A 15,215-nucleotide genomic window follows, 5' to 3' on the forward strand; every position below is an offset into this window, starting at 1 on the left:
TCCTCCAATTGCGAAAACATTCTGTTGGCACCCACCTACACAGGGAGAAATGATCATCACGATAAAATAAGAGAAATCAGGGCTCGCACGGAAAAATTTAAGTGCTCATTTTTCCCGTGTGCCGTTCGAGAGTGGAACGGTAGAGAGACAGCATGAAGATGGTTCACTGAACCCTCTGCCAGGCAATTTATAGTGAATAGCAGAGTAACCACATAGATGTAGATGAGAACCAACAATTGAAAACCCTCTTGATCCTAAAGGTGTCTTCTTGAATTCAGGTGTTTCCCTGCTTTTGTGTCAAAATTTTTAGTCACACATTCTCTGAAAGAAGATTAAGTCCATCCTTTTTCATTCTCACACCCACCAAACAAAATACATGTGTAACAATACAATTTATTTGTTACAGAATAACCTGTAGGCCAAGGATACTTTTTATACCAAGAAAATTGAAATTTTCTGGTTTGTTCCCATCAACTATTTTAAAGTAGAAATGGATCGCTTATGATCCTCTTTGGGTACAAAAGGAGTACATGAAGTGACTGTACCCCAGAGGGGCGGCTACAGACAGTGTCTGACTCATAGTGAGTAGCTGGGCATCCTACTGCCTATGTGGAAAGTAACGGGAAACTACCACATTATTTACACAAGCAGTACATGGTATGTCTCTCCATCTGAAAGATTCTTGAGTTAAAACTTATCCTCATTCAGGTCTCTGGGAGGGGAACACATTGAGAGTAGGCATATTTGAAAGGAAGAAAGGAACAGTGAAGCAAAGAAAGATAAGGGTTGGAACATGGAATGTGAGGACACTACTGCAAGCAGGAAAGCTAGAGAATGCGAAACAGGAGATGAAAAGGAACAGATTAGATGTGTGAAATGAGATGGGGAGAGAATGGCGAGATAGAAAGTTGAGATTATAAGCTCTTTCACTCAGGTGAAATCAAGATTGGTGAAAACGGAGTACGAATATCGATAGGGCAAAAGCTGAAAAATAGTTACAATATATTGATGGAAGACTGATGATGTTACGACTGAAGTGTAGTTCTTCATTTCTTCATTTGCATTTAATATGTTATCCCTACAAGAACCTACTATAGGTTCATGAATGATTCATTCAGTATGGGCATTTAAATCTCAAGTTATAAATATTTGTTTCCAATCACTTCTGTTTCCAACCTATCTTGTTAACTCAGCATAAAATATCTGCAATATTAAGGTCAATATTAGGTTCACTGAGTTCCATAACCACCAACAGATCATCCCCAATAAATTCTATTGTTGTTTGATCCTATAATCTGAACAGTGAGAGAAGAGACCTGACAGTTAAAGTGGACTAGATGTGGCTGCTTCAGCTATCTAGCACAACCAGTCGCAAAGTGTTATTTTGAATGTGTATTGAGGGCAACACTTCCGTGTTGTCACAGCTCTCTAAGGTGGAGAGAGAGACACTATAACGTGGCAGCTGACCGTAAGTGTAAACAAACAAACTTAGACCACACAAAGGTAGGGAAGAGGTGCAGGGAAACAAGCCCCACATCCATTTCACATGGCTGCCAGCCTGTGCCTATGTTCTGGGTTTCTGCGAAAGCAGAACTGACAAGTGGTAATACGGATCATTGAACCCTTCTGGTGTTGTGAGAGTCGTACTCAAACCACAGGATGGACTAGGATTACTCTTTACTCATTTCAAAATAAGAAAAGGAAACAATAAGCAATGCATAATCCAAAGCAAAACGGAGTACACAAAGTATTTGGTAATAGATAACATGCAATTGCTTCTTCAGCTGACAGTGTTGTGAACATGGTATTTCAGGCCCGACCTCTTGGGCAGCATCTTACACTACCATGATCAAAACAGCCCCCCTCCCCCTCCTCCAAAACCTAAAACTACCACATTAAAGTCTCTGCACAGCAGCCAACAACTTTTTATGCAAGCAGCCATTCATCAGAGTTCTTCTTTAGCTTTCAATTGTTTTTATATTGCTGATGAACAGTTAGTTAGACACCACTGTGGGCCCTTTCCTGTTTGTCTACAATATGTACAACATGAAATTACATTTCGCTAATGGTAACCATTTGCATGTTGTCATGTACCTAACCTAATTTATGGTCACATTTATTCTTCTTGGTGTTGCAAGAGCTCGCACGTGGCATTCCTGGGTGATCAAACAATGATACCCTACGGCATTTATGCATTTCAGACAAGCTAAAAAAATATCTAGATTTCAACTGATTGCTATTATATGCTTACAATACTCAAGACATGCATGACAAAAAGGAATGAAGGAAGGAACTTTAATGTCCTGTTGCCGAAAAGGTCATTAGGGATGGAGCACATGCTCTAAACTGGGAAAGAATGAGGAAAGAATTCAGTTATTATTATTATTATTGCAGGTATTACTAGAACCAACTGGATCCCATGAAATGATGCAAAGCTATTTATTTCACTTATCACAGTTTCCAAGCACCTTCCACTATTTCCTCTGTGGATACTTTTTTTCTTTTTCAGTCCTCTTTGTTCCTGGTCTGGTGGTGAGTTTTTCTCTGATAGTAGATCCCATTTACAATTTTTTTGTCTGCACAAGTTTCTATTGAAAGTGTTTAATAGAGCTTTTTCTAAATCCTTGCCAACCTGCTGGTTTTCAGTTATTCTATGTATGTCACAATTTTGTCAGTGAGTCTTGTTGTTGGGAGTCTGGGGATATAGCCATAAAACTTAAGTCTTCTTTTTCTGATGTCTGCCATGAGATTTGATACTTTTTCAGTTGTTTTTAGGAGTTTTAGTCTGTATCAGTATTCTGTTCTTTTTGGGCCAAGTATCTTTCTCAGAATTTTGTGTTGCTCTTTTAGGACATCTTTCAGATCACCTTTTTGTATGGAGTGTTAAGCATACTTCCAATGTACAAGACTTCAGGTGTGATGAATGTGTTGTAGTGTCTGATTTTTGTTTGTATAAACATCCACTTCTTGTAGTATCTTGTTTGCCATAATCTCTTTTAAGCTCTTGCATGCAAATTTTCTGTGCCATTCTCTCACACTTTGTAAGTTCAATGACTTCACTTACATTCTTGAAGTATGGAACAATCTTGTTTTGTCCATATTTTGTATTCAATTTTTAGAAGGATATTTTGAGCAGATGCTCTATTTCTGAAAGGATATTTGGAGATTAACTCTTTTAGCATATTTCTGAAAGAGTTTCTACCTGTTTACTTATTGTCGTTGTTGCCTACTAGTACTGCCGGACTGTCTGCTAAAGCTAAGCAATAAATTTATACGTCTTTTTAGGTCCCCCAGGTCATACGGGTTTTCAATAGTATTAATTATAAACTCCAATACCCATTCTTGGATGACTCTGACAAAAATCGGACTGAAGAGGATATGAGACAGACTGTTGCCATGCCAAACAAGTTTTGATGCAAAATGGTTGTGACGTCTCACCCACAAATAAAACTTTGGAGCTTGTGTTAGTCAGTGACGAGATTCATCCTTACTCTTCAAGGACAAAAAAGAGGAACTGGCAACTGATTGAGTCTTATGCTTTCTTCAAGTTCACAAATGATCATATGATCTGGTTGTCCCTGGATGCTTTGTATTTTAATGTCATTTTTAAATTAAATATTTGTTCAATACAATGTCAACCACTGCAAGTCAGTTTGGTATTTGCCAGTTTGATGATCAAATTGCTTCTGAAATATTTGAAGTAAGCATGCTGACAGAATTTTGTGTGTAACTTGAAGCACGGAGTCTCCACTATAGTTATTTAAATCTATTATGTCACCTTCTTTGTAGAGTGGGAGAACGAGTGCACATTCCCAATCTTCAGAAAGCTTTTCTGTCTGCCAAACCTCTGTTATGATTTGTAAGAGTCCTCTGAGGGAATCTGGTCCAAGATTTTGCAGTACTTCTGTGGTGATACCACCTTTTCCCAAAGCTCTGTTATTTTCGAGTTTGAGGATGTACCTGTGAACCTTCTCCTATGAAAGGGCGAGGATTAGGTGAGTGTGTAAATGGAGATTTCCTTAGAAACCCTGCAAAAGGGGGGGGGGGGGGGGGGGAATGCAGGACAGTTAAGGAGTGCAGAAAAATATTAAGACAGTTTTCTGACTGGCAAAGATGAGCATTCAATCTGATTCTCTGAAACAAAAATATTGAAATGCCACGAGGTAATAAGTGTGGTAACTGAATAAAATTTTAGAAGTCTTCCCGTGGTAACACAACAGGCAAGCAAAGCATGTCAGTATGCAACAGCCCAGCAGAATGCCAAAAAGGCGTTGATCACACAGAGTGGAGTAACTAGGTGTAACTCCGAGGCAAGAATACCTATTGAGTGTACTGACTCTGCCAAATATGACTGCCACCACTCATGAAAGATGAAGCTGAGACAACTTTCTGTTTATGTCACAGCTGTCTTACAGTGGCAAAGCTTATGGGCCAGCTTGGCATAAATATTACTCCTTTTCCAGAGGAAGTATGCTGTCTGTAGCCATCTAGTGTGGAAGAGGGACCTATGTTGGTATACCCTCTGCTCATCCAGACTGTATTCACCCCTGATGGAATATCAAATTCTGCCTGGAGGAGATGGCCACTGCAAACCAAGGTGCTGTAATTGGAGTCACGACTGTGGGGATCTGTGAGTGACATCAGTCAACAGGTCTTCTGGCTGGGTCAGGAAACAGCCATCACAGGGGTAGGGGTGAGGTTGGGGTGGGGGTGGTGGGAGGAAGGGAGGGAGATGGTGTGGTCCTTAGTCCTACTGGATACCCAGTGTACCTGAGATGACTTTGTCCCCTCCATGCAGAGACAGAGGGTGCTTGCTGAGGTGCCATCTATGACATCAACCAGAGTGCCCTGGTTATCTACTTTCTCAAGCTGTTACTGTCTGAGGTAGTGTGGACAACACTGGCTGAACTGCAGTCAGCGACCTGTGACGTTGCTGGACACTGAATCTGTGCCTCCACTGCTGCAACGTGCACCACTTCTGGCCCCAATTGCTCCTGGAAGCCATGGAGGAAGACAACAGTGTATTTTTGGAACAATAAATATTTGCTTGCTAATGATGTTTTATTAGGGCCTCTGGGTGCCAAACAAATCATCTCTCACCAATCCATTGCTTGCCCATGGCCAATGGACGATGGTCCAGCTAGATCCTGACATCTATGATAGATCTTAATATCGACGACCCAATGCCATCATCTTACGTAGCATCTGGTCCCTCATGCACTACAATACTCGAGGTGTATATTCAGATTATTCCTGCAGATGTCCCCAACAGAAATCTTACGTGTTGTTGTTGCGAAAATTTTTTCCGTTTGAGTCCACCTACTCTTTTAGGTATTTCCTCTTGGTTTTCCTTATATTTTTCATCACTTGTTTCCTGACTTCATAGAAGTGTTGTTTATTTTTGGTGTTTCTTTGTGTTCTTCCAGCATTTCTTCAAATTTTGATTCCCATCAGGGGTATCTATAGTTCTCTCTCAGCGGTATTAAATTTTGGTCATTCATGTTCCATGGTTTTCTCTAGTTTATTTTCTTCAATAAAAATATGAGTTTGATTCGCGTCAAACAGTGGTCTGAGCCAATGTTTGTGTCTCCACAGACTAAAACGTCGGGGATTTCTTCTTGTATGGACTAGAAAATGGCTATGTGATTGATCCGATATTCACCAATGTCTTGCTTCTCCACATCTTTTTGTTTTCACGGAACTTTTCTCAGAGATGTTGACATGATTTTTACGTTATTTTGCCGAGTCTTGTGCCATTTCTGTTCACAAATCTGAAGGCTGGATATTGGCTTATGGTTTTCTGTTCCTCTCTTTCTTTGTTGATTTGCACATTTAAATCACCCAACATAATCTTTGGTCTCCTTTAGGAATTTAAGCTGTAACTTTCTGGAGTTTGAGCCACAATTTTCATCATTTTTTGGGTCTTTTCTGTCATCTATATTAGTGGACGCACAGACATTATCAATGCCTACTTTTTGTTGGAGCATGGTCATGACATGGTTGATGGTGGCAAAGACTTCTCTGAGCTTATATACATTTGTGTATTACACATGCCATGGCCAGAGAGCTATCAGTGACCCTTTTTTTTTTGTTTACTCCTGAAGATCTGGTAATTACCATAGTTTGTATGCCTTCTTCAACGAATGTTTTTTGAGTATGAGAACTTGTCGCCAATCTAACTCTGACACTAGAGTGTGTAATTTCACAGGTTGAATTAGTGTGCTGACATTGAAAGTGCAAATTTTTCTCCTTGCCTCCATGTCATGGTAGAGGTCACACATAATTAACTGCCTCACGCTAGGTTGTACAATAATATTATATAATATTGTGCATAGCCTGCGGATCATTTCTCAACAAACCAGGCGATATATCAAAACCTTTTATCATCCATAACAAATTTTTCTTAGTCTTTTTAGTTTTAACTTCTGAGGAGAGCCAAATCAGGCCAGGTATTTCCTGCTATAAAGAATTTTACATTAGTGACATGAGAGATAAAGCTCTGATTAATTCCCACCTAAATCCAATTGCCTTATGCAGAATAGGAATCTGAAACCCCCAAAAATTAGGATAATGAGACCTGTCGGTGTCTAAAAGCTTTTGGCAAGACACATTTATAGAATTCTGGACGAACTGTTTGTTTACAAAAGAGACTGCTTACAGATAATACTTTTACAACCTTGACTAGAATACCCACTTCTACTGCATAGGATTGGTAGCTTGTGAGTCAAACATGTCAGCCACAGCATATACAGATGAAGGTAACATAAATGTTTGTCTTGTGGGAGAGTGTAACAATAATGCTCAAAAACCTCAATTGGAATATATTAAGAAAAACAACTAATAACACACAAAAAATTACTTTGAAAATTTAGGGCACCAGTTTTCATGGCAAAATCTGTAAATAATCTTCAGCCCCCTTTTCATCACTTCCATAAAGATGGTGAAGTGTGAAGTTAAAATCAGATTAATTATAAATAACACACAGTCATAAATAATAGTTGTTTCCACATTCCATCTGTGGGTGGAAGACGAAGAATACCTGCAGTCAAATACTTCAGAATAATTTATCAAGTCTAAATGTAAAAGGTGGTTAAGTGGTGCTACTTAACTTGAAAAGCACGCTACACAGAAACAGCAACTACCAACTGAGATGAGGCAGTGATTATCACTATGGACTGGTGTTGAGGAATAGCAGAGTTTGAATGCTTCATCAAGAATGCAGGAACCATTCTATTTTAACCAGTTGATAAGAAACTACTCTTCATTTCTTCATAAAGGTTAGGCCTACAATTGCAATCTTCATTTGTAAATGTTAGCATACCTGCAAAGCTTGAGAAAACTGTTGCTGCTTTCTATTCTTAGATGACTGAGAATCATCCACATCAATTATTATCTTGTTACGATCAAATTTTGGTGGTGGCTGCTGCTGCAGCTGCAGTTGTTGCTGTGATGGTGGCTGTTGTTGCTTCTCAGCGATCCAGCGTCGTATCCGTCTACAGATACGTGCAGCAGAGGATAATCATAACTTGTATATAAGACTTTACTACACAGAACAGTTACTTTTATAAAATTGAAAGAAAATAATTCAAACACATCAAAGGAAATGAGAAAAAGGGTAAACTAAGATTAGGGTTTAACATCCCACTGTCACTGAAGCACGGACATCTGCAAGGGGGGAGAAAGGAAGCATTTGTCCCCCCCCCTTCCAATTTGGAGTAAAGAGTTTTATTACTTACAGGTTATCATACACATCTAAAAGTCAATGGAAGCACTGAGTTTCCTGAGATATAATAAGTTTTTTGTTTCCCCTATAAAATTTAGTTCTTGTGGCATAACACATATCAAAACTGACCAACTCATTTATATAAAGAATTGCAATTTTAAAGTCTGACCCCCCACTACCCGAAAACATTTTTGTAAATGCCCATGCGTTCAAGACATAGCACATTTTGGAATGGATGAGGACTGGGAAGTAAATGTTCATGTTATTCCAGGCATTAACTTTACATAATCTAAGTACGACAAAAAACGCCAGAATGGCGGATTTCAACATCACTAATTCAAAATAAAAGTCACAGACAGCCCTCACCACTCAAAACATTTCAGTTTGAAGTAGTTCAGTATCTTAACCACTGCAACAACTTGCACTCAATAGACAGATAAAATGACTGTATAGTAAGATGATACAAGAAGTAAAGCAGCACAAAAAGCCACCAGTTGTTTTAAAGAGCTCACCGTTAAATCAATTATAGCCTCTGCTCCATTTTGTGACACAGAACTAACAGATGATTGAGACATTATTATCATTTCCTTCCATCCAATATCATTGTCATTAGTTTTCTTTAACTGAAGGAAAGGCGAAGAGTAAATAAGTTATATTACGGAAAGAAAGAAAAAGGCAAGAAGAAAAACTGCATTTCACAACAAACAAATTCATTAAAAATATTCATCCACATGCTGATGTACAAAAAGCGGAAAAGTACCCCCTGTTCACAAAATATCAGCTCTCTCTCTCTCTCTCTCTCTCTCTCTCTCTCACACACACACACACACACACACACACACACACACACACACACACACACACACACACACACAAACTATTAAAACCAACTGTAGTTGCAACAATTACTTAGAATTTACATTGCCCACAATGCGAAGTAGATACCCCAAACCAACGTGATGCCATGGGGTGTTCATACTGCCAATGATGCAGTGCCATCTGAACAGTGGGGAGTAGTAACTGTCGACCAGTCTTGATAAGATGTTATTTTCCTTAACCCAGAAAATTCACTTTTAGTAGAAAACAGTGCAAGACAGTCATGAATGGCTGCGTAAAATCAACGAGAGGCAGATGACTGTAGGAGAATTCCACTGGTGAACAGTGACTGGAGAAAAGATAAAGATAAACTCTGGAATAACTTCAGAATGAGTAAAGAGACATTTCTTATATGGTATTGTCCGTTTTAAGTTTACTACAGAAGTAAAATGCAAATTTCAGAATGGCTGTTACAATCTGTTACATATTCATCACAGTTTACAATTTAGAACATAGCTGACAGGGGGCTGTAATAATGTTCATGACAGTTCACTGAAGCTATTGAAGTGTTTGGAAGCTTGGAAGTTTGAAATGATAGTTTCAGCTTGAAGATTTTCAGATCCATAACAAGAAAAGAAAGAATGTGCAAAAGCGGTTGAAGACTGTTGCAATTCTTCCGACAGAATTTGCTTCATTTTAATTATAGCTCTTAACTGAGCTTTAGAAACAATTTCTGCATGATAAGGAGCAAACTTAGTACAAAATGATAATTGTCATCTTGTGTCTCTGATTTTAACACCTGATTCTCAATAAGCTTCAGCTTTTGTTTTTCTATGTTCAGTAACTCTGAATTTGCACTTTTCTGTCTGATGGCTGTCTGGGTATGGGGCAGCAAGGGAGGAGGCATTGAAATGCTAGTCTCTGAACTTTCTGAGAATCTTGAAGAGCTGGCTCCTAATGAATACAGGTTGTCCTCATCATCTGAAACACACTGTATATCTGGAGTAACAGTCCTTCACTGCTGCACTCTGATGGTATCTGTGAGGAATATTACTTTTCATATGCTGTGGAGTCATATCTATCAAAACTAGCAGTGCTTTGTACAACAAATAGTATTTCTACTTAGTTTTCACCACTCGCCTGGGAATACAGTCACGAATAAATGCATAAATAATTAAGTAGGCTTTATACTGAAGACAATATTATTATACATTAATTGTAAATCCTGCAATGATCCTTCACCTCATTAAATTCTGTTCATTTCACTCTGTCCAGATATTTGTCAGTCGGTATGTCTTTCCCCGCGCTGTCACAGTCATTTTGAATGCGTCTAACTACAGTCAGTCAGTATGTGCATGAAACGTGCTACTATTTGGAAAATTTTGGGCTCTGTACATCTGCCTCCTCCTACTATACCATTGTTGTTGTTGTTGTTGTTGTTGTTCTTGTCTTCAGTCCAGAGACTCGTTTGATGCAGTTCTCCATGCTACTCTATCCTGTGCAAGCTTCTTCACTCTAAGTATCTATTGCAACTTATATCCTTCTGAATCTGCTTAGTGTATTCATCTCTTGGTCTCCCTCTGCGATCTTTACCCTCCACGCCGTCCTCCAATGCTAAATTGGTTATCCTTTGATGCCTCAGAACATGTCCTATCAATCGATCCCTTCTTCTGGTCAAGTTGTGCCAAAAATTTCTCTTCTCCCCAATTCTATTCAGTACCTCTTCATTAGTTATGTGATCTACCACATTTTGAAAGCTTTTATTCTGTTCTTGTCTATACTATTTATCCTCCATGGTTCACTTCCACATAGGCTACACACCATACAAAAACTTTCAGTAAAGACTTCCTGACACTTAAATCTACACTCGATGTTAACGAATTTCTCTTCGTCGGAAACACTTTCCTTGCGTTGCCAGTCTACATTTCATATCCTCTCTCCTCAAATAGCAAAACTCGTCTACTATTTTAAGTGTCTCATTTCCTAATCTAATTCCCACAGCATCACCTGATTTAATTCGACTATATTCCATTATCCTCGTTTTGCTTTTGTTGTTGTTCATCTTATGTCCTCCTTTCAAGACACTGTCCATTCCATTCAACTGCTCTTCCAGGTCCTTTGCTGTCTCTGACAGAATTACAATGTCATCGGCGAATCTCAAAGTTTTTATTTCTTCTCCATGGATTTTAATTCCTACTCCAATTTTTTCTTTTGTTTCCTTTACTGCTTGCTCAATATACAGATTAAATAACATTGGCGATAGGCTACAACCCTGTCTCACTCCCTTCCCAACCACTGCTACTCATATAACTGCCATCTGGTTTCTGTACAAATTGTAAATAGTCTTTCGCTTCCTGTATTTCACCCCTGCCACCTCCAGAATTTGAAAGAAAGTATTCCACTCAACATTGTCAAAAGCTTTCTCTACGTCTACAAATACTAGAAATGTAGGTTTGCCTTTCCTTAATCTATCTTCTAAAATAAGTCGTACGGTCAGTATCGCCTCACGTGTTCCAACATTTCTATGGAATCCAAACAGATTTCCCCGAGGTCAGCTTCTACCTGGTTTTCCATCCATCTGTAAGGAATTTGTGTTATTATTTTGCAGGCGTGACTTAAAAAGCTGATAGTTTGGTAATTATCACACCTGTCAATATTTGTTTTCTTTGGAATTGGAATTATTATATTCTTCTTGAAGTCTGAATTTATTTCGCCTGTCTCATACATCTTGCTCACCAGATGGAAGAGTTTTGTCATGGCTAGATATCCCAATGCTATCAGTAGCTCTAAAGGAATGCTGTCTTCTCCCAGGTCCTAGTTTCGACTTAGATCTTTCAGTGCTCTGTCGAACTCTTCACGCAATATCGTATCTCCCATTTCACCTTCATCTACGTCCTCTTTCATTTCCATAATATTGCCCTCCAATACATCGCCCTTGTATAAACCCTCTATATATTCCTTCCACCTTTCTGCTTTCCCTTCTTTGCTTAGAACTGGTTTTCCACCTCAGCTCTTGATATTCATACAGGCAGTTCTCTTTTCTCCAAAGGTCTCTCTAATTTTCCTGTAGGCAGTATCTACCTTAAGCCTAGTGTTATATGCCTTTACATCCTTACATTTGTCCTCTAGCTATCCACCTTTAGTCATTTTGCACTGTCTGTTGATCTTATTTTTGAGACGTTTTTACTCCTTTTTGCCTGTTTCATTTACTGCATTTTTATATTTTCTCCTTTCATCAGTTAAATTCAATATCTCTTCTGTTACCCACAGATTTCTACTAGCCCTTGTCTTTTTATCTACTTGATCCTCTTCTGCCTTTACAATTTCATCTCTGAAAGTTACCCATTCTGCTTCTACTGTATTTCTTTCCCTGATATTTGTCAACTGTTCCCTAATGCTCTCTCTGAAACTCACTACAACCTCTGGTTCTTTCTGTTTATCTAGGTCCCATCTCCTTAAATTCCCACCTTTTTGCAGTTTCTTCAGTTTTTATCTACAGCTTATAACCAACAGACTGGGATCAGATTCCACATCTTCCCCTGGAAATGTCTTACAACTTAAAACCTGGTTCCTAAATCTTTGTCTTACCATTATGTAATGTAACTGAAACCTTCCAGTGTCTCCATGCCTCTTACACGTATACAAGCTTCATTTGTGATTCTTAAACCAAGTATTAGCTATGAGTAAGTTATGCTCTGTGCGAAATTCTACCTGGCGGCTTCCACTTTCATTCCTTACCCAATTTCCAAATTCACCTACTATGTTTCCTTCTCTTCCTTTTCCTACTATTGAATTCCAGTCCACCATTACTATTAAATTTACGTCTCCCTTCAGTATCTGACTAATTTCTTTTATCTCACCATACATTTCTTCGATCTCTTCGTCATTTGCGGAGCTAGTTGGCATATAAACTTTTACTACTGTGGTAGGCATGGGCTTCATGTCTATCTTGGCTACAATAATGTGTTCACTATGCTGTTTGTAGTAGCTTTACCTGCGTCCATATTTTTTTAATTCATTATTAAACCTACTCCTGCATTGCTCCTATTTGATTTTTTATTATAATCCTTTCTTCACCTGACCAGAAGTCTTGTTTCTCCTGCCAGCAAACTTCACTAATTCCCACTATATCTAACATTAACCTATCCACTTCCCTTTATAAATTTTCTACCCTATCTGCCCAATTAAGGGACCTGACTTTCCACACTCCAAACTGTAGAAGGCCAGTTTTCTTTCTCCTTTCAATGACGTCCTCCTGTGTAGTCCCCGCCCAGAGATCCAAATGGGGGATTATTTTACCTCCGGAATATTTTACCCAAGAGGGTGCCATCATCATTTAACCATGCAGTAAAGCTGCATGCCCTCGGAAAAAATTATGGATATAGTTACCCCTTGTTTTCAACTGTTCACAGTACCATCACACCAATGATGTTTTGGTTAATGTTACAAGGCCATATCAGTCAATCATCCAGACTGTTGGCCCTGCAACTACTGACAAGGCTACTGCACCTCTTCAGAAACCACACGTTTGTCTGGCCACTCAACAGATACTCCTCCGTTGTCGTTGCACCTGCGAGTCAGCTATCTGTATTGCTGAGGCACGCAAGCCTCCCCACCAATGGCAAGGTCCATGGTTCATTTTTTTTTTTTTTTTTTTTTTTTTTTTTTTTTTTTTTTTTTTTTTTTTTTGGGAAGGGGGGGGGGCTACTATACTATACCACCTACTACACCAACAGCTGCACAACACATGTACGCCAATTTGAATTTTCCATAATTGTGTAGGGGCTATTGATGATAAGCATGTTAGTGTCCAGTGCTCTCCTCATTATGGGACAATATAATACAACCATGCATTACTTTTTGCTTATTTTACTAGCTGTAAACTGCAGATTAATGGTTACCAACAACGATTATGGCAAGCAATTAGATGGTGGGACATTTAGGGCATGTCATTTGTACAATAATATTTTGAATGTTCCACAAAACTTGGCCCCACCGAAAGATCTATCAGTACTTTACTGAAAGTCCTATTAATGTTGATTTAAGACAAAAGCTCACCACTCTTGGAAAATTTGATGCAGGCATTTCCTGAATTTTCACTGAGTGAGGAAGAAAAACTATTTAACAAGAGGTTATCAACGGCCAGTACAGAGCTAGAAAGCATGTTCATAATTATGGCCAGCAAGTGATCTTTACTCTGAAAGGGAAACAAGAACTTCTGAAGACCATGCGACATTATTATTCAATGCTTCTGCTTCCTGCACGACAAAGTAATCGATAAACATGGAACTAATGTCTGCCTTCAATTCTGTGTTGACCAGGATGTAAATAAAAACAATGCTTCTGGCAGAATGTTCCAGAAAGACAGAGCAAACAGTATTGCTTCAAAAAGAACGAGAAGTGTCATAGAGGTATCCAAAAACTATCTCAACGGTAATACATAGGTGTACACAATTCAAATGTGATAAAATATCAAACTTTTCTTGTTACTTATTTGTGATGTTTTTATAGTCATTTTTTACTTTTTTGTACTTACTGTCCGTTCCACAATATTCAGCTACTTCATTCCAAGCTTGATGTTGTAGTGTTTGTATTTATAATCCCAGAACATGGAGCATTAACAAACATTATTAATGACCATTCCCAGATCCATTGAAAGAAACCACTCCAAATAATCGCATGTAACACAAACTTGCTTGCGATTACTTCAGCGTCATTACATGGCACCACTCAGGTCAGCCTGCAGACTAAACGAACAGTGTGATGCTCCATTGTTAAACCTAGTGCCCCTCCCCCTTACTGTAACATGATTTCAGCGTATCATTGCTCGGCTTGGTATTACGTTGTGTGCAGTATAAATTCAGCCTTAAGCTCTTAGGATGGAGAAATGAGGATTTCTCCAGTATTACATATGACTAACTTTCAAGGACATGAAAATGTGCACATATCTTTGAACAAGCAGAATTTAATCTCTTTGCTAACAACACAATTACTGTGTGGAAGTTTTAACTCCTTGCAAATTATTATTGATAAGCCAAGTGAAATTCTGTCTCCTCCCAGTCTACTGCCTATCATGTGCAGTATTGTGAAATGACTAGCAATTCACAAGTATAAAGGGAGACATGCAACTGAATGCCATGGCTCTGCATGTTTTGGCCACAATGTCACTTGTACTAATAAAATTACTTTGTCCTTTGTTCTCTGAGGCCTGTTCAACTTCCTTTGGTTTTCGAATTGCCAATAACTATCCTGAAGCTACAACTTTAGTTCTTACATCAGATAATTACAGGGTACATTTTATATATATAGTTATTTATAAATTTTCCAATAACACTTACTTGATAAAAGGAGCAACCATAAAAAACATATTGGCTGCCGTCCTGCCTTTTGGAGTCATAGTTTTCTTGGAAGGAATGTCAGCTACTGGGAACCACTCAACAGATTTTATTTCCTTTCGAGTTCTTGGTTTGAACACAGTGTCCTTTTTCACTCCTCCCACTATGTACAACCGGACATACTGTTCATTAATTGTTGATTCAATATATTCATTTTCATTAACCATTGTGCTAATATCAAATCCTGTCTCTTCAAAAACCTGAAAATATATAAAAGAGAATGGTTTCAAAATCAGTGAGTTGCTAACAAACGTCTAGCCTATGCTGGTATACACTCTGAC

General features: G+C 38.6%; 1 protein-coding gene across 1 annotated transcript in view; it reads right to left on the reverse strand.

Annotated features, from left to right (window-relative positions):
• LOC124804644 (m7GpppN-mRNA hydrolase) overlaps nt 1-15,215 on the reverse strand; it is a 59,866-nt gene that overhangs the window by 39,858 nt on the left and 4,793 nt on the right. Inside the window, exons 3-4 of the mRNA XM_047264864.1 lie at nt 14,878-15,134; nt 7,322-7,493 (exon numbers count right to left, since the gene is read on the reverse strand). Coding sequence (XP_047120820.1) covers nt 7,322-7,493; nt 14,878-15,134 — 429 coding nt within the window. The remainder of the gene's footprint in view (nt 1-7,321; nt 7,494-14,877; nt 15,135-15,215) is intronic.

The sequence above is a fragment of the Schistocerca piceifrons genome, chromosome 7 (genome assembly GCF_021461385.2).
Source record: "Schistocerca piceifrons isolate TAMUIC-IGC-003096 chromosome 7, iqSchPice1.1, whole genome shotgun sequence".
Taxonomy (NCBI): Eukaryota; Metazoa; Arthropoda; class Insecta; order Orthoptera; family Acrididae; genus Schistocerca; species Schistocerca piceifrons.